The sequence below is a fragment of the Gymnogyps californianus genome, chromosome 2, assembly GCF_018139145.2.
Source record: "Gymnogyps californianus isolate 813 chromosome 2, ASM1813914v2, whole genome shotgun sequence".
Lineage (NCBI taxonomy): Eukaryota > Metazoa > Chordata > Aves > Accipitriformes > Cathartidae > Gymnogyps > Gymnogyps californianus.
Window position 1 is genome coordinate 82,367,060 of NC_059472.1, and position 27,708 is coordinate 82,394,767.

General features: G+C 41.0%; 1 protein-coding gene across 1 annotated transcript in view; it reads right to left on the reverse strand.

Annotated features, from left to right (window-relative positions):
• The window catches only part of MYO10 (myosin X), a 174,966-nt gene that overhangs the window by 43,821 nt on the left and 103,437 nt on the right, over window positions 1-27,708 (reverse strand). Inside the window, exons 8-19 of the mRNA XM_050890685.1 lie at window positions 27,530-27,614; window positions 26,753-26,856; window positions 24,523-24,652; window positions 23,470-23,588; window positions 22,591-22,737; window positions 22,312-22,412; window positions 22,010-22,076; window positions 20,515-20,607; window positions 19,690-19,758; window positions 19,422-19,504; window positions 17,247-17,355; window positions 13,975-14,055 (exon numbers count right to left, since the gene is read on the reverse strand). Of these exons, the coding sequence (XP_050746642.1) occupies window positions 13,975-14,055; window positions 17,247-17,355; window positions 19,422-19,504; window positions 19,690-19,758; window positions 20,515-20,607; window positions 22,010-22,076; window positions 22,312-22,412; window positions 22,591-22,737; window positions 23,470-23,588; window positions 24,523-24,652; window positions 26,753-26,856; window positions 27,530-27,614 (1,188 nt within the window). The remainder of the gene's footprint in view (window positions 1-13,974; window positions 14,056-17,246; window positions 17,356-19,421; window positions 19,505-19,689; window positions 19,759-20,514; window positions 20,608-22,009; window positions 22,077-22,311; window positions 22,413-22,590; window positions 22,738-23,469; window positions 23,589-24,522; window positions 24,653-26,752; window positions 26,857-27,529; window positions 27,615-27,708) is intronic.

Consider the following 27,708-nt stretch of genomic DNA (forward strand, 5'->3'; position numbering starts at 1 on the left):
GCTGATGTAACGCACAGACTTGCTGCTCGGTGCTTTCTCAAGCAAGGGAACATTCCAGTGCAATTCCTATGCTGAAAAAAATATATGGTTTTAAAAAATTATCTCCTAAGGAGCCCTTTCTCCTCTCCTTCCTGTATTGAGCCTTTTGTTTGAAAGCTGTAATGGGAAATCAGCCAGGCTTAAATCACAGCCAATATCTGATATGTGTAAATGAGGAACGCCACAAAATATTCAGCCAAACAGCTTTGGGTTGCTAGGACACCGGAGGTCGGGCAGCACTGAAAGGGCAGATTATTCCCACCCCGGCACAGGCACAGGGCTCCATTCACGGCAGGGCTGCTGCCTCCAGGCTGCTGCCTGCACGGGTGCCACAACTCAGCCCTCCCGGAGCACCCCTGCTGCCTGGCTCCCCCGGGACCCCGCACCGACCCCCGCCAGAGTGGCCAGCATGCGGGCCCCTCTGCACCAAAAATGCCCCATCAGGCTGTGCATGGCCCTTGCTGTTTTTCATCATTACCGAGGGCTCGCTTCAACCTGGGGGAGCCCGGGATACCGGGGGGCTGCCTGAGAGCTATGCTGCAGCTGACTTGCAGTGGGTGGTCTGGAGATCTGCTTTAAGTTTTAAAAGTATGAGGAAACCTGTAACACTGCCGTTAAGATACTTTTTAAGTCTAGAGAGGGGAAATTCAAGTTTACAGAAGGTGATGGGCATCCCTGTGATCAGCACAGATGTCTACCTGGCTGACAGCAAGAGTTGCGTGATGGCCCAGATAAATGGCCCAGCTCAATCCCATGTAATCAGTATGTTAATTACTCCTACATCTTATATCTCAGCACGTCTTGGCGTCAGTCTAACTTTGGCATTTTTCTTAGAATGTGGTCTTCAGGCTGCTGCTCTTGTATCCCTACACATTTTTACATTACATATTCAGGACTTGCCTTGCAGATCTGCAACCAACTAGGCAACAAGATATCAAGACTAGCAAAACGTGTGTACCTGTGTGTTTGCAGGGAAGCAACAGAAAATGAAGGTAGTTGTTTCTTCTTGTGTACATTCGTTTCACAGAAAAAGGCAAGAAATACGTTCTCCTTGGACTGCTTTGTGTTGGACACAACAGTCCCGTGCCATCCCATCCCATCCCCCCATTAAGAGCTGGAAAGTCTCCTACTCAAGTTCTTTGATGTTTCTGAGAACCACATCAAAATCAAATTAGATATTTCTGATAATTCTGAAATTTCCATCCTAAACCAAACAAAAAGCTCCTTTACTGATTTCTTCATATATTTTATAAACATGAGATGGAGGCGCTCTGCAGATCACAGCTATCTGTGCTGCCACAGAGGCCACGCTAAAGGCACAGGTGAGTCAACATCATCTTGCCTAGAACAGAAGGTGGCTCCTGTGCTTCCTGCAAGTATTGCTAATAATTGCACTTGGTAGAGCAAAAAAAACATTGTCATCTCATTGCTATAGATTATATATTGGCAAACATTAACACTAGCAATGAAAGTCACCATATATTTTTCCATCACCAAAAAACTGCAGACTACTACTTTGTTCCAATTCCTATACATCTGTGAAATAAGAGTTGACTATAGAGTAAACTCACCTTGCTTTATTTGCATGGTGCAGAGTTACCCAAAATGGATGGCAAGAAACCTCCCTTAACACCAATATGGTTATCAAACTAACTATTAACTGATCTAACTACACGCACACATATACAGAGAGAGAGAAAGAATGAATTATAATAGATGGTAAAACTACATCAGGACCTAACTAATTTAACATTCAACCACCTTCTGAGTAATTTAATTGCGATGCCACTGTTCATCTCCACAAAGCCTGCAGAATTTACAGGCAGGGATGCCGGTCAATGGCCCTTTGTTTCACTAAGGCTAGTTCCATCTTTTCTTAGTTAGATGAAGCACACGCTTTGTTGATTCTATCCATTTTTGAGATGATCCTGTGGAGAAAAGTTCTGCCCTTACTTATGGTTTTACAATCTGCTGTGTCACATTTAAATAATATGGCTTTTCCTGCCCCAGAAGTGGATTTTTTCTATCCTTCTTCCATATTTTCTGATCGTGGTGAAAACACGCTATTGAGATGCCATGATCAGTTAGATGCACTTTCACTGCTGACATACCAGCACTACGTTCTCCTGGGACTGGCCAGCAGCATGGACTCCACACCACTGGCGCAACAGATGTAAGAAGTCTTCTCTTCTGCTCTGCACAGACAACTTGCAACTTTAGGCTGGGTACGCAACTAAGGGAGCTGCACATACGCCTCTCTCCCCTTCAAAGCTGTGTGACAAGAGGCATCGTGGCTCCATGTACTCTGCTATGTGCTGGCCAAAGCAGCATAAAACCAGTAATAACTTAAGCAAAGCATTTAGACATGTGCTTAGAGCTCATTGAGGTCAATGAGATGTACAGGCCCTTTAAGAACTGGGCTGATCTGAGACGCGCTATGTTGTGCGCACCAGTAGTCACAGGGAAATGGCAATTTTGGATGGCTGAACAGCCATTTCTCCCCTGAGAAATTCCTAGGCTGGCTTAAATATACAACAAAACATAACCCTTAATGTTTGAGTCGGAAAGAGACACTGAAGGTAGAATCAGCCTTCCTAAATGCGACTTTGTTCGCTATGCGAATTGTTTGCTTACATTAAAAACTTCTGTGAAGCTAATTTAAGTGCTAAACCACTTTTAACAAAAACCATCATTTCTCCCTTTGAAAGACTACTTCCTTAATGAGGCTGGACACTGTTTCGTTTTGGCTAAATATGCACAAATGGTGTGGCTGGCAAGCTGCAGATGGACATACTCATCCTTTTCATACTGAATCTGGGGCAGCCATTCATTCCAGAAAGCCAGTATCACAGACGATTTGGTATTTATCTGGCTTTCTGAAAGTGGATGTCTTCTCTCAACCCATCTACTTTACCTCTGCTTGACTATTAAAAGTTTTGAGACCCCCCAAAAGCCCCTACTTACCACATACTTAACGTTTAAGATTTCTAGATCTACAGAGACTAAGTTTCAAAAATGCCACAATAGATCTCATCATGTAAATGGTGGAAATGTAACATAGCACTATGAGTTTGGTGACAAACTTGCCTTTTCTACACTAAACATTGCGCAATGCTCACAGGTGTGTGACAATCCAAGGTGGCAGCCAAAATGAAAATGAATGATTTACATGGTGCAATGGCCTTCTTAGCTCACCAGCAACTTCACAGACCTTAACAGAGTGTACGCTTACCCTGTGCTCGGGACTGAACAACAAAACTAATACTGCCCACAGAGCCTGAGGAGTTGTGGTGCTACCACCTCCCCAGCAAAGCTCCCATGAATGAGCCTTCCCCAGCCTGAACAGGGAACGAACATCAGGAACATGGAGTAGACAAACCAAGAGCAGCAACCTCAAACCTCAGCATCTGTCAGCCAAAAACTTCCTGTAGTTCAGGCTGACTGCCGTCACACAGCTACGACTCAGCCTATGTCCTGAAACACGGACTTTACAGCTACTACATTCCACTTCATACAACTGAAACCACAACCTCACTTCTGTAATTCTGATGACAGTGTTAGGAATGGACCTGCCTTGCTTCCTAGGCTTCTAAACTGCCTAAAACCACCAGAAACAGTAAATTCTGAGTGTAAGTTAGACAACAAAGATAAGATGCTTTGATGCGCTTTCAGTAACCATTTCATGTTTAAAGTTCCATCTTATGAGGTGACAGCAGATGTTCTGAAGTGTACTTAGTCCTTACAAATTCATCACAGTGACTTTTTCCCCCCATGAAGTCTTTGCTTCTTCGACGCATCCTGTGACTAAATTAAGAAAAGCCACATATATATACACACACGTAAACAGATAGATACAGTTAAAGAGAAAAAAGTTTAGCAACTGACCCAAGTCTACTCTTAAACAACATTACCTTCTGCTCTTGACATAGGTTTTGTGTTCTGAGGGTAGCTCTGACAAAGATCTGTGAATAGTTGGGACAATACTGTAACTTTCAGATAATTCCTATCAGTAATCTAGCTGTATTGGAAAAAATCATTGTTGTTATGCTTCCATTTATGTTACTGGTTGTAAACACATTTTTTTAATAAGCCAACAAATGAAAAACAAATCTTACCTTTTTTGAAACTAAGCAGTTTTAGCAAAAGAAATACTAAATACATATCACTGATGTTCCACACCACAAAAATACCTACATTTTGACCTACCAGCACTGTTACCACTTTGGGTTTAAAAGGACACATCTTAACATCATTGAGAGAAGAACAACTATAAGTTATGAGAAACCCCTTTCCCAGTCCCACAGGCACTTTACCAGATCATATCTCCTCCATCTAGATTTGCAAGGCAAATCTAGGGTTGCTCTTCTTGACACCAGAATAAAACTCCCATAGACTTCAATGATGCAGGATCAAACCCATTCCCTTCATAACAGGTTCTCTCAAGCAATTTTATCCTAATTTTCTACCCTGTGGCTGAATTCTAATGTTTGCAGAGGCAAGCTCTTTAAGTGGGAAAGCAGGGAGCAAAATGCAGATCCCAGAAGTAAAGGCAATCAGCAGTGAAGAACAGAGCTATTTTACCTGCTAGGCTGGGGGGTTTATTTCATCGGGGGCTGAAGGGGGGAGGTGACACAGCAAACAAAGTCAAAATATACTGCTGTTATGGTATCCCTTCCATTACTACTGCAATTAATTTTTTTTTTTCCCAGGCATATTCCATTTCCTGTATTTCTATGGCAAAAAAATTACTGTCTCAAATGTGCCCCATCAAGTTTGTCCAGTAAAACTACAAAATTAATTTAGACTTCTGGGTGCTGCAGGTATCTTGCTGGACTCCCCCCACCCCGAACACACTTGTCCCCAGTGTCGCTTTCTTATCATGTAATCAAAGCAAAACTGCAGCCATGCCTTATGCCTTAATAAATTACAGGAATACTACGGTCCTAAACTTTACATAGCTGGTTTTCCTGAATCTACGCCACAGACAGAAAAGATCTTTCTCCAGAAAGCAGCCCATCACTACAACACAGGTCGGTCTTCCCCCCTCTGCACACACAGCTCTACTGCTGCTGACTTTTTCCCTGCTCTGTGAACAATCACCCCTTTAACTTTCAAACAGAGTGTGATTTATTAAAGCAGACTGCTTGGCAGCAAAGCTCTCTTGGCGTTCAAAAATATGATTAGACCAGTAAATTTAGTCATTTTTTTCATAAACTTGATTCTGCGTGCATTTACCCTCTTTAAAAGAAAATACAAGCACAGAAACATTTCCAGTACAGCTTGCTCAGCCAAACTCCAGGCAGTTTCTTTTCTTTTTCTACAAGTCCACTGCAGCTCCAAGTGTGCAAGATTAAAATTATTAAAAAACCTGCGTGAATTAAACCCCTTACCTTTTAAGGCTTTTTCACCCTTCAGCGTTCGCCCATTGTGAAAAACTGAATCTTTAGCAGTTGCAGCTACGCACACACACACAGACACACACAGAACAGGGCTTTCTTCAGCTCACTGGTATTTCAAGTCTTTCATGTGATATCTTTGGCTGTACTTGCTTAATTCATTCCTGCTGCTACTCAAAGGAAGTCAAGCCTAGCGAGGGCTGGCTCTACAGCAATCGCTGTAGATATTCCTGACTAACAGGACACGAGGGCTAATCTCACCTTATAGGCATCAAGAATGTAAATATATTTCACAGCCAACAAATTCCTAAAACTTAAGAGATAAAATGCACAAAATGCCCTAAGACACAGTTTAGCAAGGGAGTTACGAACGTTGAAGTTTTTGCTAGAGAACAATACTCTGTACCCCAGCGACGCTTTTGGAGCTCTAAGGACGTCTATTTATCATGGACTGTGCATATTCCCTTGGAGTAGTTACCATGAGAACACAGCAAACAGGATTTGAATGTAAACTGCCATCTAGAGATGTGGGGGGATTTTTTTGTTGTAGTTAAAAAAGAAAACTTCCAAAGCTTGATGAAGGACACAGTTTTTCTGCACACACATTTGCATGACAATGCTCGCAATTCAAATACTTGGTAGAGTGCACAAGAAGGAAGAAAAGCCAAGTTCTTTGCTCGGTATTTATAAAAAGCAAATACTTCAGACTTGGGATCAGTAGTTGCAGTTCCACGAATGCCCATCCATGTCACACAATCGCATATGAAGGAACTCATAAAACACAAAAAATCCATCAGGTGGCACAAAATGCAGAATTATTGCAGTGCTTCAAGTCAGCTGGAGGCAGTAAGACCCTCTGCTGCTGACAGATCAATTGCTGCTGCAGCAGTCAAAATTCTTCTCACTTCTACATATTACACTGAACTACACAGCAAGTGTTGCTCTTTAAAAATACCCCACCCCTAGGCATTTTATTTTTCCCCAGAATTGTTCTGGTACTTTGCCATTTGGGCCACCTCCTCCCAAGTCCCTCCTGAAGCAGCATTTGCTCTCCATGCGTCGCCCCACCCTGCTCACAAGAGCACACTGCCACCGCTACTGAGATCCAAAAATGACTCCTACCACTTGTGGACAGAGTCCTACCAAATGATCTTTCCGCGAAACTTGGCAACTGTGCATGTACGTGCTGCAAAACATGCAAAAATCTGTTTGCCTGCACTGCCTGGAGTTTGATGCAATCTTTACAGCACAGCATCTGCTCCCTCCCCAGCAGCATCCCATCTCAGCTCTCTATCCCCAGCCTTAAACATCTCAATTTTAAACTCCTTATACCACGGTCACTGAAAGACAAATCCTAATACACTTAGCAAAGGGATGCCTAGGCAGCCCTGCTTAGTAAACAACAAACCTTGATGAAGAAGAAGGACATGCCTGTCTGGGTGATTGCCTGGAGAGTGGAATGACCTACTTCAGCCCAGCAAGCAGCAATGCTCTGAGATGGGGACAAAGGGACAACCCAGTGGCTCCCGGGCAGCATAACCAACATGCTGCACCGCAGGAGTGATGGGAGCGATCTTTCGGAGGCGACACAGAAGACAGGCACTGCCTGTGCAGCACGAAACTCCTTGCAGGAATCGTCCTGTTCTTTCAGCCAGGGATTCAGATTCACACCTAACATTACTGCTGGCACTTTGCGAGCAGGAGCGATTGCCTTCCTCACGCCCACTCTCCCAATCACTTTTACCTAAGGAGTCTTCTAGCACCTGACCTAATTACTCAAGTGATGTGTCAGAAAATGATGCAGCTGGAACATACTCCACAAGTCTTGATTTGAAGCTATGTAATTCTGCAAAACCCAAGGTGACAAGATCCAGATAGCTGAATTAAGCGACGTTGGCCAGGCACGATGCCACACCTTGTGACTACGCCTTCCTGATTACGAACAATAAAGCCTTATGGACTAGTTAAAGGGCTAAGGATGAATAGTTTGTATTTGGCCCTGTGCGCTTGTCAGCCTGCGAGATCAGGCCAACATGCTATGGTTTTGGGAAATGGCTGCTCTCCTCCCAAAGGATGAGCCTGAACAGCAGCTCCCAGAGCCTGACCCACGCTGCCCCAGCAAGCCCGATCTCTGCGCAAAGCCTGTGGCTCTGCTTCCTCCAGAAGCAATGACAACAGTAATTGGCAGCCAGAAAGCCTTCTTAAAACAAGTATTTATTGAGAACAACTGAGATTAAAGAGAGATTTTTAAAACTGGCAATAAGGATCTCTAATACATGAGCTGCTTATACAGCTGTAAATGAATACTACTAGACCTTAACTTTCTCCAGATAGCACCGCACACACCCAGCAGCTGTACCTGGGCCATATAATCTATTCCCTTTACTTTCGAAGTATGACAGAGTAGCTATTAACGTGATGATCAGGCTTTCTATTCCCTTTTTCTTATGGATAGCAAGTCAAATTTACCCTGTGATCTGCTAGCTCCCAGTACCAGAGAACATTGCAGCTTTGCTGCAGAAGGGCTACCCCAGGGCTCTGCAACTGAGTAAGCCATAGAGACGCCTCCATGTAGGGCCTAACACTTTTTAGCTTTTAACTGCTGGGCTCAGCATCTTTAAAAACCCACAAAGGTACCTACTCCCCAGTAAGGAGACCCAGTCTTCTGAGTAACTGACGTTGGTGTATAAAGCACATGCTTGGTATACAACTGCAGTAGGATGTACATAGAAGTTTGAAGCTGGACCAATTTATTAAGGATAGTTTTTTAAAATAAAGACTTTTAGAAGTAAAGTTTTATCCAGATGCTTAGCAATCCTGTGCTGAAGGTACAGTAGAATATCCCTGAAGCTCAGAGAATATCCTTGAAGCTCAGAGTCTCCCTCCCTGCATCTTTCAAGGGTTTACGTCAATGCTGTTCTCAATGCAGCAGCATTAGACTTGCACTGTCCTTATCCATATTTCTGCAAAAAAATCTCTCTACAAGGCAAACTCAGTAATTCATACAGTGAAGTCTCAATACGACAATACTGCAATTCCAGCTTGACAACCAGTGCACATACTGCATTCACTGAACTTGTACCTGCTCCACACCCAGCATACAATCATCCTTGCAGACGGGGCCAAGCTGTTCTCTCATTGTTCCTTTGTACCGCGTTCCTGAGCTGTACTTCTAACTGGTGTTTAGGTTGGTATCATGTTATACTTATGTTTGTAATGATTCAGAGTTATTTTAAGAGCACAAGTTTAATTCAGACGCCAAGCGAAATAGGTTTGCATCTTATTTCATATTAGGGGACACACAGCTTGCTATTCCAGGGTGTCTCACGGCTATTAATGACCTGTGCCTCAAAGCACACTGCAGGTGCCAATAGCCATACCTTGATCCCTTTAAATGGCTCTGTCCCCAGAAGCGGTTAGCAATCTTACTGCCTTGATAATAATTTTCCCAGACTGAATATGGATCATGATAGGTCTCCTAAGCAGCACTAAGCCTCACAGAATTTATTACAGACCTTTTTCTACCAGTCTTTCTTTGAATTGCAAAGTTATTACTAGTTTCACTTTTTCTGTTGCTCCCTGTAACCCCTACCCTGCAGCAGGTTTACAATACAGGTTTAATTTTGTCTCATTTCTTTACCTTACCTAATTAAATTTTAAGATTACAAAAATTAATATAAAAAACCTGCAGAGAAACAGAATTGCTCCTTCAGAGCTCACAAGCTTCAGAGAAGGCAGCTTTTATCTTGCCAGTGGCAAGACCATCACTGCAACAGAGGAATGAGACAGACAATAAATGAGCAGACAGGGAGGTGAGTAGAGACCCTGCAATCCTGTTCAGGCAGCACACACGAACACAGGTTTCCTTAACAAAAAAACAGACAACAACAACAAAAAAGTGAAATTCTTGTCTACATCAAATATTTCATGCCAACTCTAACGAAGCCAGATTTTGCCTATTAGGACCAAACTGGACTTAGATCTGTAACCAAAGAGAAGTGGATGCACCTATCTACATGCATGAGAGAACATCTGCATCTGAACCTGCTGAAGTCTCAAGAACAGGGAATTACAGAAACAAGCTGTAATAATCGAGGTTTTAAGAGACCAGCACAGACGAGGCCATGCAGATGCCAGAGATGGGGGCCACTCGCAATTATTATGCCAATGTTATGCCACTCACTATGATTATGCCAATATATTTTCTAAAGAAAAATCCTAAATGGAGAAGGGAACTTGAGAAGGCATTTGAGCCAATCTGCCTGAGGCTGGCTCCTTCTGGCCAACAGGAAAATTTCTGCCTCTGAACAGCTTGCATAGGAAGTTCAGATCTTAAATTTACCCTGAACTGTCTCCTGAGCGGCACCAAGGCTTAGCAACTTTATTAATAGCAGCAAGCTGGAAGAAACATTCAGCTGATGGCTGTAGCAATGGTTGTAGCTTGTTTTAAAAAGACAGTCTTTTTTGTTTTGGGGTTTTTTTGTGGGTTTTTTTTTGTGGTGTTGTTGTTGGTTGTTTTTTTTTTAATTTAAGATGCACAAAAAGGGATAGCTGGAGACCAGAGAAGGCAAGGTTGCAGGGAGGAATCATTATCGAATAGAACAGGAGGTAGGAAAAGAAACATGAGACCAAGAAACAGAGAAAGATGTGTCAAAGTTCAAAAGGATGAAATGATATGTAGTTCTGCAAGCTGCACTGAAGATAAGGGGAGCTGAGGAGAAAGACCCTTCATTAGCAAAAATATTCATTAAGCATACCAAGTGGAAAAGTTTCCACGTTATGGCTAGTTCAGAACAGACTGGAAACTGTGAAAACAGATACACTGATTGTTTGGGGGTCTCCCAAAGATTAATGGGTCCTCTGTTCTTCTGTCTGAGGCCTGCTCGCTAAAATGTCTTGTGACAAAAGGTCATGTACTCTGTGTGCTCCCTTTATGAAATTGCACTAATGAGTGTAGATCCTGCTTTGATATGTAAATGTTCAGTGGTTTACTGCATATGCTGAATTGTTTTTGCTTGCCACTGTAACATATTTAAAAATTAAACTTTTGATCAATTAAAAAAAATCAAATAATTACTGTAAATTATTACATCTCTTATCCAACATGAATATGCTTTAATGTCTAGAAGAGCAGAGGAAGTACTGTCTGTTGCACGTTCTGCTTTTTAAAGGCTTGAATTTGTCTTCCATCTGCTAAACCTCATTCACCTACAGAATTTAAACATACTTCCAGAGCAAAACAGCTCTTCAAGCACCACCAGCTCCTCCCCTCCAGAGTTACAGAGGATGCCTGCCGATAGGTGTGTCACCTATTCGTACCCAACCCAGAGAGCAACGAGTAGCTTAAGAGGCTTTGCCCATGATAACACAACTTCAGGTCTCTCCTTGCTGAGTTTCTCTGGTCCAACTCTCCTTTAATGCTGCATATTTCAAAAAAGCAATTAAAACACCCCTTTCTTTCACATAATTTGTTATTTGGCAAGCACTGTTTAAGTACTTTTTGAAGAGCGACATTTTATCATTCTGCATCACCATCACTGGAGAGTAAAAACTACAGAAGGAAAACACAGAGGAAAATGCTTAGTGAAGATTTTTACTTTCTTTCAATCCCACTTTCTCCGTTTCAGTGGCTCATTCGAATGTTTCAAGCACTTATGTTTCTAACCAACCCTGCACAATGAGTCATGTATATGGTTATCCCTGGTAGTCCATGTACAGCTTACATGTCTCTGAGCTGTGCTGGTTCAGAGCTATGCAAACTGACTCACCTTATTTTCCTTTGTCTAACTGAAAAGAAGCAACAAGTTGTATGACAGGATAAACTATGAAATGTTTAACGTGATGTGCATCCACAGAATCCAGCTGAACTGCAGAGGAGCCAAATGCTGTTCATGTGCCTGCTTCTGTACCTGCACCATTGCAGAAGGAGCAACACTAACAATGTCACAAGATTGGCACTAAAAATCAGTGTCTGTGAGACACGGCGGGGAACAGAGCGCGGTGCACAGTGGACAAAACTTAAAACAGTAAATCCCAAAAAACACATTTTTGCACACTTCCCTGAGTGAAGAATGCCATCGACAAGTATTACATATGGCTTTCCTTCTTATTTTCCAGCTACAACAGGTAAACTGTGTGACCCTTTTCTCTACTCTTGCTCTTCAAATAGGATTTCTTATTTGGTAAAGCCATTGAATCAAGTTAAATTTGCAATCAAATTAAAGCAAATGGAAAACAAGGACAAACATTTTTGTATAAGATTTCAGTGACATTTTATAAGTACTTTGAAAGGGATTCTCTACAGGAATTTCCCAATCTGTTCCTGCATGCACTCCTGCAATTAGACGTGGTTTCCTGAGACTGTCTCAAGCTCCTTCTGCTTGCACAGCTGCTAATTCTGTAAGAACTTTGTTTTAATGATAGTAAAATATATGTGCAGATATAGTAGCATATGCCAAATTTGTCAGGGATAGAGCATTCTAGTGGGAAAAGACTGGCAGAGCAACAAGGAACATGGGAGTGGGAACTCAGTGTTTTCCTTGCTATGGAAATGCAACAAGTGCCTGGTTCTTGCATCAACCATGGGAAATCCTTGTGACTTTGGTACTGTGGAGATGAGCCTTACTCAGATGCAAAAGGACAAATAAGGAAAATGTGTGAGTTACTGAAATTCTTCGTATCCTCCAGTGGTAGCAGGTGGGCTTTAAAAGGATCATGGAGCTTCCAGGCAGAAACGGGAGCAGGGAAGAGAACAAGCTTTTCAAAACTGGCCTCCCTCAGTGATCAGGAGCTTTGCTACACATAGGCTCACAGACCCCAGCTGCTGGCCAAGGCATTGTCATCCATGTGGGTTTGGCTACCTGGTGGCTGCACACCTCAGAGCACCAAACACTTCAGGACGCAGAAAGCAGGACTTATTCACTTCCAGGCTGCTCCCTCTTGCTAAGGTGCCCACAATCTGCATGTTATTTGACACACCACGAGTAACAGTGCAAAAGCGGAGTTAGCAGTTAGCAACTGAAAACATGTAAAGTCGAGGATGTACTGTCCAGATAACACAAAAACCTGCAATGAAATCTGCCAGGTTTGATGTGTTAGCATCCTGATTAACCACACATCCTAGAAAAATGTAATATGTTGTCGTTGTTTTACCCCAGCTAGCAACTAAGCACCATGCAGCTGCTCCCTCACTCACCCCACACAGTGTGATAGGGGAGAGAATTAAAAAAAAAAAACCCTCATGGGTTGAGATAAAGACAGTTTAACAGGACAGAAAGGAAGGAAAAGAATGATAATGATAATAAGAATATGACAATAGTAATACTAAAAGAATTAGAATATACAAAACAAGTGGTACACAATGCAATTGCTCACCACTTGCCAACCAATGCCCAGTTAGTCCCTGAGCAGTGATCCGCCCCTCCTGGCCACCTCTCCCCAGTATATATACTGGGCATGACGTCATATGGTATGGAATATCCCTTTGGCCAGTTTGGGTCAGCTGTCCTGGCTGTGTCCCCTCCCAGCTTCTTGTGCCCCTCCAGCCTTCTTGCTGGCTGGGCACGAGAAGCTGAAAAATCCTTGACTTAGTATAAACACCACTTAGCAACAACTAAAAACATCAGTGTGTTATCAACATTATTTTCCTACTAAATCCAAAACACAGCACTATACCAGCTACTAGGAAGAAAATTAACTCTATCCCAGCCGAAACCAGGACACATGTAAAACTGGATTTATAGCGAAGTCACTTCTTTCTAAGTTGCCATGTGAAAACCGTAAACCAGATTCGTTAGCACCTCTGCCCATTGCGTTTTTGACATAAGCAGACCATACCTGAATAACAGTCTGTAAAGCCAAAAACAGATGCGCAAAAAGCCAGAATATCAGGACCAGGCTAACAATATTAACTTCAGCAATTACTATACCATTACTGCTTCATTTCTAGAGAGCCGTCCAACATATCTAAGTAAGTCTTGACATTGCCTTTCATTATCTGTGACTCAAAAGACAAATTGATACAGTAAGCCTTAGTTCCCAAGTCTGTTTTAAAAACATAATTCTGTAACAGAAGAAAACAGCCCGCATGAAGACACCTAGAATTGTACATAAATTGAAAGACTAAGAGTCTCATGACAGAGACTCAGTCATTCACACCAGTTTTGCTACATGCACCACCGTTCACTGCCTATAGTGATTTAAAACAAACTTTGCAGTTTTGACATTTTCTTCCTAAAATGCCGCTCTCAGAGTTGTCAAATGTGCAGTGCAGCCTTCTACGTTCCTTTTACAACCATCCTTAGAGCCAGTCATTTATCAGAGTTGTAAGCAGTGACCATTAAAAAGGAGACCAAAGACACGGCCCACGTGCAAAAAAAAAAAATCAAAAGCCTCTCCCAGTGCCTTCACCTTGCAGAGCCTTTTACAAAGTCAGTGAAGAACGCCACCCTCTGCTTCACACAGCGGTAAATAGCCAGACAGGCAGCGAACGATTAGGCCTCAGACATATACGAAAGACAGGCGCGATTTTAAGTCTTACCTTCTGCACGTTGGGTTTGATGCACCGAACAAAGAAAGGATTTGAAGAACTCAGCGTCGCCATTAAAGAATGAAGCGATTCCTAAAACACAGGTAGAAAGAAGACAGCACTTCACAAGTCGACTTTTTGTACAAGCAGCATACCCCGGCAAAAGCTCTTGCAGCTAAGCATTGCAGACAATATCTAACTGCAACACCTAGTGGTATACACCAGAAATTACTGTACCATGTAAGCTCTTGCATGTGAACATACAGAATCAATACATGCATGTTGATTTCTTCCACCAGCCCTTCTGATTAAAACTATCATCACCGTTTTGCAGTGAACAAGATATACAGATTGATATGAAGAAAACTGTTCATAAGGAAACACCAAATTGGAAAGTTGCTGTTTCAGGGATCTTTTGAATGACTGTTTAAGAGTTAGGATCCACATTCCCAAATTGCTAAACTCAAGCAAGTCAAAAGGAAGGATAAGGGGTCTAAGGTAAAACTGAAATACCCACAAAACCAGATTTCCTCTTTTCATTTCAACCACCCCATACCCACTCATTTTCCATTTTCCCTGCCACCAGCAGCATTTTGTGCACAGGGAGTTCCTCTCTCCTGTGCAGTCTCAACCTTTCTTGCTGAAAGGACACTCTGATAATAAATGTAAGCCAACATGAGGGTAGAAAAAAATATTAAAAATTTCTGAAAAAAGAGTTACGTTAGAATACATTAGACATTGTTTTATCAATACTAGATTTTAAAACACCCCCCTCCTGAAATTAACAAAAACTGAGTAAAGGATAGAGTGGTAAAGAAAACACATCTTATTGAAAAACAATGCTAACAGCATTAAGCAGACAGTTTCACAGTTATTTCATGTGATAGCTAATTGCATTTAACAATAAAAAGAGAGATTATAAGGTTCAGCTAAAAAAAAAAACAAACAAAACATAGAAGAAAACATGGGGTTTTTCCTAGTTTTAGAACTCTGAATGACCCAATACACATTAGACTATCAGTTGCCTGAACCTCAGCCTGGAGATAAAAATCACAAAAATCCCTCAGTCCTTTTATGATTATTACTTTAATTACACATCCGCCCCTTTCCCGCCTGAGCCGTCATTCCATATCTTATTCCAGCTTGCCTCATTCTGTGTCATTAAGTATGATAAACCATTTTAAACTGAAGTCTTGCCTTTACTTTGCAGAGATACAAATGACTGTATAGGCGGGGAGCCCAGGCTCTCAAGAGCCCAGAAAGCTAGCAATGATAATTCACCCCTCGAAGGTGGCACTGCATGCCAGGCAGCAGAGAGGATACAGAGCAGGCTGCCAAGGAGACAGAAAATTCACTTTTTAAAGGAGCAACACTGTGTGTCCTACCATATGTTTTGGAGTGAAACTGCCCATGGCGGTCTATTACAACAAGTTCTTGCTTTAATCTGCAAACCAAGGGCTTTCTTGATGATTAAACATGAAGGGATAAACGCAACAGGCAGAGTTGTGGCTGTGCATAGAAGCTCGTACAGAGCAAAGGGAGCAAATGGTGAAGTGACTGGGAACATAAATGATGGTTCTTGGTTTGTTTGCCTTTGCCAGCCTATGGACCAGGAGTTGGGGGCAGCAAACATTAAACAGTCAGAAGATACAAAGACAAATATTTTTGTGTAAAGACAAATATTTACAGCTTCAAAAAGTAAAGGCTTCATCTGTATTAAACCTGTGTGAACATTACAATGTCTATGGACAACTAAGCCAATTCTCTCAACACAGGCTACTACTTACAGAGATTGGAAAAGTTGGTCAGTCTAAACAAAAATGATTTAACCTACTTTCACATTCATCTGTGGTACAGAGAGCCAGATTCTGCACAGCGCTGCATGCCTCTAAGTCACTGTCAGGTGACGAGCTAATCTGAAGTTTGTCCTGCTTTAAGCAATAGGCTGAAACAGATGGTATCTAACCTCAGCTATTCTGCGTGCACCCCCAGGCACGCATTAGGCAGGCTGTCAAACGAAAAGAAGAGTTAACCAACCTACCATGAGAATAAAACTGTGAAAGCAGAGTTCTTATCTTCAGTTGAAATGAGATGGACTAATCCCTGGAAGGCTTTAAAACATGGAAAAAACACCCAACCTAATTCTTTGGGGACAGCACTATGTGAAGGTCAACCTCTTGTAACGCAGCCCAGCTGGTTAAATGGTCAGTTACTGCAGCTTTAGATAAGAGGCAACAATGTTTTGATTTCATGTTTTATCATACTTTATGTTGTCTGGGAGCCCTGATGGAGAAGAGAAGGAACTCTATATTATGTTCTACCTTGCAAAGTGGGTGCAAAAACATGGTCAATTTTTATACAGTAACATCTTAAAGGTCTACTTTGCACAGGTACAAATGACTAAGTGGAAACAGTAACTTCTGCTATCCCAGACAGCTAGCAAATAATACCACCTCACCTCAAGAAGCGGGTATTGTCTGAGACGAGCGATGGTAGCACAAAGCAAGCTGTCCAAGAAATATAACATTAGTGTTTTTTAATAAAAGACACACAGTGTCTTTTATTAAAGTATGCCCAGCATACACTCCTTTCTGTTCTGTCCAACACTTGGCAATAGTCTATTAGGATAAAATCTGCCCTCAAGGGGTTTGAGTCTGCTCCCTTTTTTAAAAAAAAGTGAATGAACAGTGCAAATGTATATTAATTCAAACAAAATGAAAGACAACTAATCCAGACTTGTACTCATGCAATTTAGAAAAGGTTTTGTGCCAATCTTTCTCTTTTAAATAATCTGCAGATAGACTTTATGCTAGATTTCAATTTGGTGCCATTTTTGATGGGAGGGCTATAAAGCCTCATAAAAAAGTATTTAATAAAAATGCTTTCCAAACTTTTAAGTTAAAAAGCAAGGCAACACCTTCATGAGGTATTTATTCAGTACTCATTTTTCTTAGCATATAAGCACTGCTGTAAGGCTTTGTGCGATTTTGTGCTTGGTTTTAGACTACAAAGAAAAACCAGGATGAGAGAGACCAACTTAATAGATGAGCTTTAAGGTAAGGACAAACAAGCAAGTGGAAAGCAACAGGAGTTTTGTGCAGATGGTGTGACGCGAAGGTTAGTGTCTGCTTGAAGCTAGCTAGTATGGCCAATCAGTTGATTAGTAAGTGCAGTTTCAATTTTGATGCTGAAGTTTTGCCTGTTTTAATATGCAACTGTTCTTTACTGAACAGGGTTTATCTATCACTGATTAGCTACAGAGCAGAGACGACACATTAACTAACCTTGAACTGGAGACTGACAGTGGGTTTTCGGTGCTTGCTTCCACATTTAAGAGTGTCTTGATTGTTGCGACTTGAAACATGTTCAAATAGATCATAGATGAAATCAAGACTGAAATGGGAAAGAAAAAGAGTATCTCTAAAGTATATCTTAACAGACTATGAGGTTTACCACTACAGAATACAAAGAAAGCACTGTCCCTTAGAAAGCAGCTCCTCCATCCAAAAAATGCGTATTGATTTTCTCCGTAATCTTTAATAAGCAGTAGATGTTGTCTTTGCAGAATTTATGCAAGGGGGAAAAAAAAAACCAAAACAAAACAAAGCAAAACAAAACAAGGAGGTTCTTTCTTCTCCACTCCCAACATGTCATTAGGAAAACAAAGTGTGAAGTCCTAGAGTCCTTACTGCATTTTACTCCACTCACTCAACCAAAACTCCAGCTGACTGTAATGGGAACTGTACCCAAACAAAGACTAAAAAACAAGACTTCCAGCTTGTTTGGGGCCATAAGACAAAATAACCACCCACATGAGCCTCACTTTCAGATACCAGCTGTGTATACTGTTTTCTACCCTATCAGTCGGGTATCCTCCTCTTACCACTTCTACAGAAACACAGACCTTTTAACTTGAGCTCCAGACAGATGATGGTGCAAGAGCAAAACCAGGCCTAGCAGCTTTAACTCATTTATTACTTCTACCTACATACTTGAATTGACAGATATTATGTCAGATATGCCATGAAACCAGAACAAACAACATGGAGAGGGAAACGCTTATTAAGTTTCCCCTGCACAGAAGGGCTTAAGGGATTTACAAACAAGCAACTTGCACAGCCAGGCAGGATGACTGGACGGGATGGGTGAGGGCAGAAGCAGAGACAGCAACACACGGGCTCAGCTCCTTCCTCTTCTGTCACCCCGCTGTGTGTCCTGGAGTCTTAACCATACGCCTACAAAAAGGGACGTGGTACTGCTCCGGCTCACAGGGTACCACTGTAAGGATCCTGAGACCTTACACAGCAGACTGATAGGAGGCATGCAAGTACCAAAGACATCCAAGTTTAGACTTTCAGTAACATAAATCTTTACACAAATTCTCCCTTTGAAGCAATTACTATATGGCAATTGGCACCGTGGTAGGTCCCCGACACTAAGCTTTCAACCAAATTATGGAATGCCAGAAATACAAGCAAATCAGGCTGTATGTGAAGCAAAAAACCATGCATGCATGCTGCCTGTGTGGCATCCTAAAACAGTTAAAAACCATCACCAGCTTTCAGCATCCTTACTCACTACTGAGTAGCAAGTCAGCTCTTTAGCAACCCCCTGGACTGAACACGGACGAGGTACTGTACAATGTGGGAAAACCCGACTTTGTGAGAACTGATTACAGTCAGATCTGCTTACAGGCACGTCATGGTTTAACCCCAGCCAGCAACTAAGCACCACGCAGCTGCTCCCTCACTCCCCTCCCTGCTCCCAGTGGGATGAGGAGGAGAATTGGGAAAGAAGGTAAAACTCGTGGGTTGAGATAAGAATGGTTTAATAAGTAAAGTAAAATATAATACTAACAATAGTAATAATGAAATATAATAATAATAATAGTAATGAAAAGGAATATAACAAAAAAAAAAAAAAAGAAGAGGGGAAAAAAAAGAGGGAAAAAAACCCCAGTGATGCACAATGCAATTGCTCATCATCCGCTGACCGATGCCCAAGCAGTGATCTGCATCCCCCCCCAGCCAACTCCCCCCCGTTTATATACTGGGCATGACGTTCTATGGTATGGAATACCCCTTTGGCTAGTTCAGGTCAGCTGTCCTGGCTCTGCTCCCTCCCAGCTTCTTGCACACCTGCTTGCTGGCAGAGCATGGGAAACTGAAAAGGCCTTAACTTAGGATAAGCGCTACTTAGCAATAACTAAAACATCAGCATGTTATCAACATTATTCTCACACGAAATCCAAAACACAGCACTGTACCAGCTACTAAAAAGAAAGTTAACTCTGTCCCAGCCAAAACCAGGACAAGGCACCTCTGGTATTTCCTCTATGCTCATTTCAACTCTGTCAAGGTCTGATGGTACACGACATCTAACATATTCAAACCCTGGCAGAATTAGGTGAAACGACACCCCTTAATATCATGTCCTAAACAAAAATCGCAGAAACGTACCTGCTTTCACGTAACAAGTTCAGGAGATCGTCTCTGAAAGTATCTCTGTTCTTCTCCAAGATCCCCCTGACATCATACTGGACCTAGCAGGAAACAGAGCTGATTCAAACAACGAGCCAAGTAGTCAGGTACCTCTCGCAAGAGTGGTACTGTAAAAAGTGCTGAGGGAACAGAGTGCTTTAGTTAATTTTGAGCAGCCTCAGGGTAAAATTAAGCTAATGAAAACTCCATTTGGAATAATTTCAGCAAATAAAGAAAAGAAAATTACCTCCCCAGCGTAGTGCTTCACTCCAAAGTTGTGAACGGCAACTCTCGGTTTTACATAAAAAGGATTGTTCTAATTGGAGGGGAAAGAAAAGAGAAAAATATTTGGGGGGGGGGGGGATGTCAGGGAGTGGAACAATATGAAGGGTCACATTATCCTCTCAACCCAGACCTAAACAAACCTTTGTCTTCCAGTGAACTCCCTGGAAGATTAGTGCTCCAAAAGCAAACAAGCAACTTATAACAATAATAGGATTTGTTAGTCTGGGCTGCTTCAAATGCAGTAGTAACAGATTTATAGTATCTAAAAAGGCATTATACTAAACTTGAACCCATCTGGTAGAACCATCTATTAAAGGCACTTTGAAAAAGAAGGCTCTGTCTTAAACTGGCAGTTACAAAGACTGGTAGATACACTTGTATCCCAGAAATTCTCGAAAATAATTCTTGGATCACAAATAAAGGTAACATTAATCCAGACAGAGGAAACAGCAACCTTTCAGTAAATGACATCAAGGTGAATACTTCATTAAATCAAGGGAAATTGAAGATCTAAGTAATCTGAGTTACTGCAGGTTGTCAGAACTCTAAGAGCAGAAATTGGCTTATTCACCAATATGGAAACCTTTATCTGGACAGTAACAAGGATATGTTCTTCCAGGTAACCAACTCAGTCTTGAAAGCAAATGATATGGATTGCCATGGAAGTAGGATCACATCCAAAACAGCCTCTACAACTATGCACCCATATATTTGAACCATGAATTTCTATGGAATCAAAGAGACCTTCCATAATTTGCACAGAAAACATGAGCAAAACATCACATACAGCATGCTGGGTATTCAACTTCTCCAGCAAGGTGGAGTCAGTAGCTTGAGGAAAATGACTCTCTTCATTTATGAGCGCCAGCAGCCCCAGTTTCTAGAAGAGCAAGGAGAGGCAGAAGATGAATTAGTGCACAGATGGACACAGATGTTGCCCCCAGTTTGGAAAAATCACAAAGTCCTTGAAGTTGCTGTGTGCAGAGAGGCGCAAAACCACCTGTACATGACTAAAACCCCACTCTCACAGAGGACTGCAATCCTATTTTTCTGGCAACGCTCCTTTTGAAACATACAGCGTATGATACATGGGCAAAATAAAGAAAAAGAAGCTACTGGAAGAAGCAACAGTTCTGCTGATGTAGGCAGTTTTTAGGTGCACGCAATGACATTGCCCCAGAATATATCCCCAGCCTTCGAGACCTCCAATGATCAGGAGTCCCTTAAATCGGAGGAGTTTGTGTAAACCACCTTTCAAAACTTTTTCTTCCATAAAATTATCTACTTAGTTGTTGAATCAATGCAAACTTTTAGCATCCACAGTGCCTAGGGGCACAGCAAAAGATACACAGTTTAACTACGCACTGCGTGAAACCTAACCTCCCTTTGCTTTGCATACGCCTCTGTGTAATTTCCTTTGATGTTCCCTACTTCTCATACTAGAAGAGGTGGTAAACAAAGCAAGCTACCCTGCAGTTAATTAATGTGTTCAGCAAGCTTCAGGTTGATATAGCCTCTCAGAAGAACACGGTTCTCCAGGTGCATATTTTAATAAGCCACTTCCCATCGGCCCAGAGCAGCTCCTGACAAACCACACGGTCCTGACTGAAGTCACGTCCTGGCAGCTGGATCCCCTGCCCGCTGCCATCAGTTTCTGCGGTCGTCTAAACTCAAGCAGCCACACACCCTGCTACGGAGATAAACTCATGCAGCCCGCTTGTACTGCTGGCAGAAGTGAACATGGATGAAACGATATAAAACTTTGGCTTTGTCATCCAGTCTGAGTTGTAATTTCTACGCAGTGAACTCAGACCTCATCTGCCCATTACCGCTAATGTTCCTACCAATAACCCTGCAGAAACTTCATGCTCTTTTACCTGTTCCTTTAGTACAAATCAGAACACAAACAAAATTATGGATGAAGCGAAAATTGGCAGGCAACAAATGAAGACTACTCACATCCCATGAAAAGCCATGACGGGAGCAAGACACTGTCATTCTTTCTGCCCCATCTTTCTATTCTTTTTAATCATCTCCAAATACTGCTTTTGTATATAATCATACACTGTTAAAAGTTACTACAAGGAAGGATACATACATTGAGCTTACAATATAATCTATAATATATCCATGCATAAAAATGATCCGATTAAAAGTTCACTATTTAAACATGCAAGATCCACCATTCTCTTCACTCGTTCTTTGTGTTGGCAAGTGTTTTAAAGACATATTACCTCAGAACAAAAACTAGAAATAAGTACCAGTACCAAATTCTTTATTACCTTTTCAATAAGATCCAAGCACTCTCCATTGTCTGTCCAGTCAATATCCTCCCAAATTAGTCCTTCCCTAAGGAAAATAAGGAGGGCCTTTTTATTGACAACTACAACGAAATTATTTTAAATATAGAAGTAGGAGAGGCTTATGTATTTATCTTGCAAATTACAGCAAAATCAGCTTGCCTTTAAAAAATACACAGCTCCAGACAGAGATTTTCAAAGGAAGCTAAGGTAGCTGGGAACCCAGATTTAAAGTGAATACTGATATTTTCAAAATTCTTTTGAATTTCATCTGTATCTCTTACCTGCTGTATTCCAGTTGCTCCAAGGAAAAGATGTGCTTGTTGAAATACTCCTGAAGCTTTTCATTTGCATAGTTAATATTGAACTGCTCAAAACGGTTTACCTAAAGAGACATAAAATTTTCAAAAATGCATACACTCCAAGTATTTTACTTTGCAAACAAGGAAATGGTTTAAGTCATACATGTTTAATAATCAAGTTCCAGTGAAGATGACAAAGATATGTAGAACAATGAAGCGTAAATATCAGACAATCCATTTGAACAAACTTTTGAAACCTACCTCAAAGTTTTCAAATCCAAATATGTCCAAAATTCCAATGGACTTGAAGTCTTCCTTGCTCCTGATTCTGCTGTTGATTTTCTTAATGACCCAAGCAAAACACTGAGAATAAAGTGCCATAGCCATAGAATCTCTGCTGTCTATTGCCTGCATTAAAGAAGGAATACACAACGCATCAATCACTCCTGTAACTGAGAACTTACCAGACTTTGCTGGTCAGTGTCCTTTGCACAGCATCAAGCAATGTATAATGCAAGCAGGTTTGTATTCCTATGTACCTTGACAGCAATTGTATTAAGTTACAGAGCGTCACGATTTAAGCTTTAACTGTGTAAGTTATAACAGCTGTACACCTATGTGGCTTTAAAATTACATTTCAAGGCTAAAGCATTCAAAAATTAGGAAATTATAAACTTAAGGTGTGGAGGAAGAAAAGAGCAGGGTAGGAAATAACACCTTAATTTACGCCTTTCTAGAGATAAGCATAATGTTATGTATACCTATTTCTAATCCCCTTCTTGTAAATAATAAAATTATTCTGCTGAAAGTTTTCAAAAACACCCGCCTGACACAAATGTCCATAATGAAAAATAGCAGCCTACATGATTAGAATTTGAAAAAAATGGTAAGCAATCAGGCTTAATTAGAACAACAAGAGCCAAGCTACAAGCCCTGGCTAGAACAATAGGATGGGATCTATAAAGATTTCTAAAAGTCCAGTTATACCCTTCTCAAAAAAACTGTGTAGTATATTTGACAGCAACTCTGATGCATGAGCTAAGCTTCTGTTCCTGAGTGATCAATGATTTCCCTGGACTTGAAGACCAAGCCATATATTTAACAGACCCTAAAAACATGTCAAAACTGAGAAGCTTTTACCTGCTGTATACTAAGAGGTGTTAGGATTTCTTCTCCCCTGAGTATCATTGACCTCTGTGTCAACGCTTCAGTTAGCTGTGTGGAGTCCAGCCCCAGTAGTTCAGCAGATCTACCCAGAGCTGGCAAAAGAAAGAGACAAATACAAATATGTTCTTAAATGTATAAGGTTATGAAACTAATTTGTTATAGGATTATTATTATTATTACTAGCACCACCATTTAAGATGCCTCTAAAATTATGGGGATTAGAGATAAAAACAGAACTAGAAACTCCAGAATATGTTTTTGCTGCTCATGAAAAGGCACAGTATCATAAATATGCACAACTGAAGGAATTTAGCAGTAAAAATTCATCACAAGTAGGTCACAAATATTTATTTTCCTCTTAATGTTACATGTCAATGATTCAAACAATCTACTGCTTACACCAACATATTTTTCCAGATACAGTAATTCACTCTTTGTCCACATGAATGCATTTCAGTTTCTCTCAGGATGATGAGGATAAAAAAAACCAATTAAATTTTTTTCTTACATGCATACTTTAATTTGTAATTTTTCTACAATGTGCTATATAAAGCAGTATGTAATGCTACTCTTTATTGCCATATTTGAACAAACATTTGAAATGCTTGCCAGCCCAATCTTTAGACATACCAGCACATACTTTGAGATTTGTAATTGAAGTATTGAAAGCTCTAACAAAAGATACCTTCAGTGGAGATCTCAGTTAAGGAACGTATTTGAGCACTTATGTTTTATCAACTTGAGAATATTTCAACGAAGGAATTAGATTAAAATGGAATTTCACTACTATTAATGGAATAAATATGTGCCCAAGGTCTTCCCTAATTAAGACCTAGCATCCAGCAGCAGACTAATTTGCCTTCTCTGTCAAAAAAACAAAAATAACATTTTAATCAACATTTACAGATGCTAAAAAGCAGTAAGACCCTTTCAGTGTTTGTCCTTGCTATGGTCAGATATACTAGCAACAAATATAGCTTTCACAGCCTCAAGAAACATTTACATTTGGATGCACAGCTTTCTCACCTGTTTTAAAGGACACCTGTGCCCCACCAGCAGTGATGAACTCAACGTTTCCTAGATGCAAAATGCCAGCCAACAGCCTCAAAACTTCTCGCACCTCCTCCTTGCTGAACTGCATCACTTCCATTGCAGTCTGGAATGACATGTGAGCTTCTTCAATAACATGCACACTGACTCAAAAACAGGGACAAGGACAAACCCACCAACTGTGTTGTCAGGCCTTAGAAAAGCAAGTCAGGACTGACAGAGGGCTGGCAGGAGTTAATTCCTTTGGTTTCATGCCAAATCGAATACACTGTAAGACATGACGGGGACATCTTGGAACATGTAAGTATCACTCTGGTTTTAAGAAACCTCCTTTTGATGCTGTAAGGATGCTGTTATTTGCTTTCAAGTTCTTCATTAACATTGTATAAATATTGGAATGCCCTACTGAGTCGTGCATCAGACACAATTTCACTAATCGGCATTAATAACTGATAACCTCCTCTGTGTTTTTACCAGATTTTGCCAATTAGCCTTGTAGGTAACAAGGCACAGAGGAGGAAACACAACAACACGTAAGATTTGCTCATTTGTTGTCTCAGCCACGGAGAAGTCAGAGGATAAAATGTGTTGAATTTATGAATAATCAATATGGCAACGATCAAGGCTCAACTACGTAAATGAGGAGAACAGCAAATCTCTATCTAAAGAAATATTAACACAAAAGGAGGAACACACGCTTTTCTTTGACATAGAAGGGGTAAGTAATTGTATGTCTCTCAAAATTATCGGAATTTCCCAATTTGGATTTAATATGAGCCTGTCTGAGACCAGATGACAGTTTTATACCCTTACAGTTAGACTCATCATGTTATGGTTACTGCAGGTGTCTGACAGATGACACATGACACATTTTATCTCTCATAAATCATCAATTACAAATGGAAAAGCCTCAGACTCATCCCACAATTAAAAGCAGAGAAGAGATAATGGTTGAAGGTTTATCTTGTATAGAAGACCTTTCACAACAGAGCTTTAAGAAAGGCAGCAACACTAGGAGTTCATCTCCATGCTCACCGTGCAGTTCCTCCCTGTCTCCTACAAAAAAGTTTCACTTAAGTAACATTTCCGGGATTTAAACTGCAACAAAAATAGGCAAAGGAGATGACTATAATAGGAAAAGACAGGAGAGGGCGAACTGTGGGGTTTCTGCCTGTCTCCTGCTCTGGGAATGCAGCCGGGCAGCCTCAGCCCCTGCTCCAAGCCTGCCCGCACTGCAGGCAGCACGCAAGCATCACCTGCCCAGCTGATTTCATGCTCTGCCTACCCTGGGACAATTAGCACAAATTAATTGTCACGCTAATCAACTTAAGCATGTGACTATAATATAGCTAAGTTACCAACTTTTCCAACACCTCCTTCTGCCATACTAGATGAGGGGTTTTTTACACTAAAAATAACCGCTGCATCCACTACACATTAATTTGTCAATTTGGCAAAGAGATTAACATAGCTAAGCAAAAATAGTTTGGTGAAGGGCATAAAATCAAATATTGTGTCTGATTTTTAAAATCTAACACATAGCACCTCGGTGATACAGTAAGCAATTAGAAATAATCCTAACAGTCAGTATAGGGAAATTGCTGTAGCTAATTGGTGTGGGTATAAGATATAAAGCCATTCAGAGAAAGACTCCATCAGGACCTGGTTTTTAATCTGTGTTTACATTTTCTTCAGCTGTATTGTGTAAGTTACTCCATACAACTGGATTTCCCAGCTGTTACTTAAAGAGTCACAGAGGCCAAGGTGCTTCGCTCGCCATGTGCTGCACTGCAGACTTGACCTAGTAGATGCTACATGATCTGGGCAAAGCTTTACGATGGAAAAACACTGGAAGCAGACATAGCTGTAATATAAAACAATGCAGGGAAGGGCAAAGGCATGTAAATGCCTTACTGTCTTCCCAACTGATGCTCTTTGCATTCCAAAATGTAATCATTTCACTAAATTATAGCACAGTTTGAAATAATAGAGTAAAATTCAAATATTGGAGGGAAGGTAAAGGCATGCTCAAAATGACAGTGAAGTGTTATGAGAAAATGTAAGTCCCTGTAAGATTAGTGCCTCAGTGAGAGAGCTGCATGTGCAGGAAAGCACAAGAAGGCTTTGTCCCCTGCTCTGTCAATGGGCCCCAGGTGCCTGAACCTCCAGCATTTTTAAAGCATAAAGAACTAGGGAAACAACTCACAATGACTTCCTTGAAAGAATCTTTGTCACTGATTGTCTTATCCGCTATACATCCAGACTGATTCAGGTAGTGGTAGTTCTCCGGTACAGATAAGTAAAAAGCATCTAATGAGGAAAGAAAAGAGGACGAGTGAAAAGAAAATCCCAAAACAAAAGCACTCCACAAATTACTATGTCAGAGTTAAACAGTTCACAATTTATTTGCTCAGAAATTATGATGATGCACAAAACAAAGTTTTATATTAAAATCAGATATGGGGTTTTATTTTGCTGTTTTTTTGCTTTATTTAGCTGCACAATGGAGTTAACTCTACTTTTTAGCATGCAAAGACAGCAGGCCCAAAGGGAGATGCCAAGACAGCTTTAGGCAATTTTGCACATATACAAATGTAATTTCTTTTGTTCAGTGGATTTATTCTTTATGAGAGAGGATTAGAGGAACCAGAATTATTTCTCTTTGTTGCTGTGGAGTTATTTAGTACCAGCAAAAATATTCAGCTTGAACACAATGAGGCATGTTTGTCCCCAGGTAATTTTCCTGGGGCCACAGCAGAAGCTGGGAGAAAAATTACTGGCAGCTCGGTGACATTCTTCAACTAAGCAGGTTGCTTTATCAAGTTGAGCTCAAATTCACACTCACTGAACCCCGGCTGAATAAATAACCTATTTCTCTGCTTGGGTTAGCGGGTTTCTGCAGTTAAATTCTCCACCACTGTCACCATGGCTGACTGCTAGCAGAAAGCCACTACAGTTGTGTGACTTGTGCTTTGCCACTCACCTTTCTCTCTCTCTTCTATCCCTGCCAGCAGAGCATAGAATATATGATAATTTCTTTCCCCAGGGTTTTGTCTGACTACACGATTCTGTCAAAGTAAAAAATAGTTTCCATTTAGGCAATCATTTTTAAGGAGAATTTTTTTATCCACAATTTCAAAGAAAATATTAAATCAAACAAAA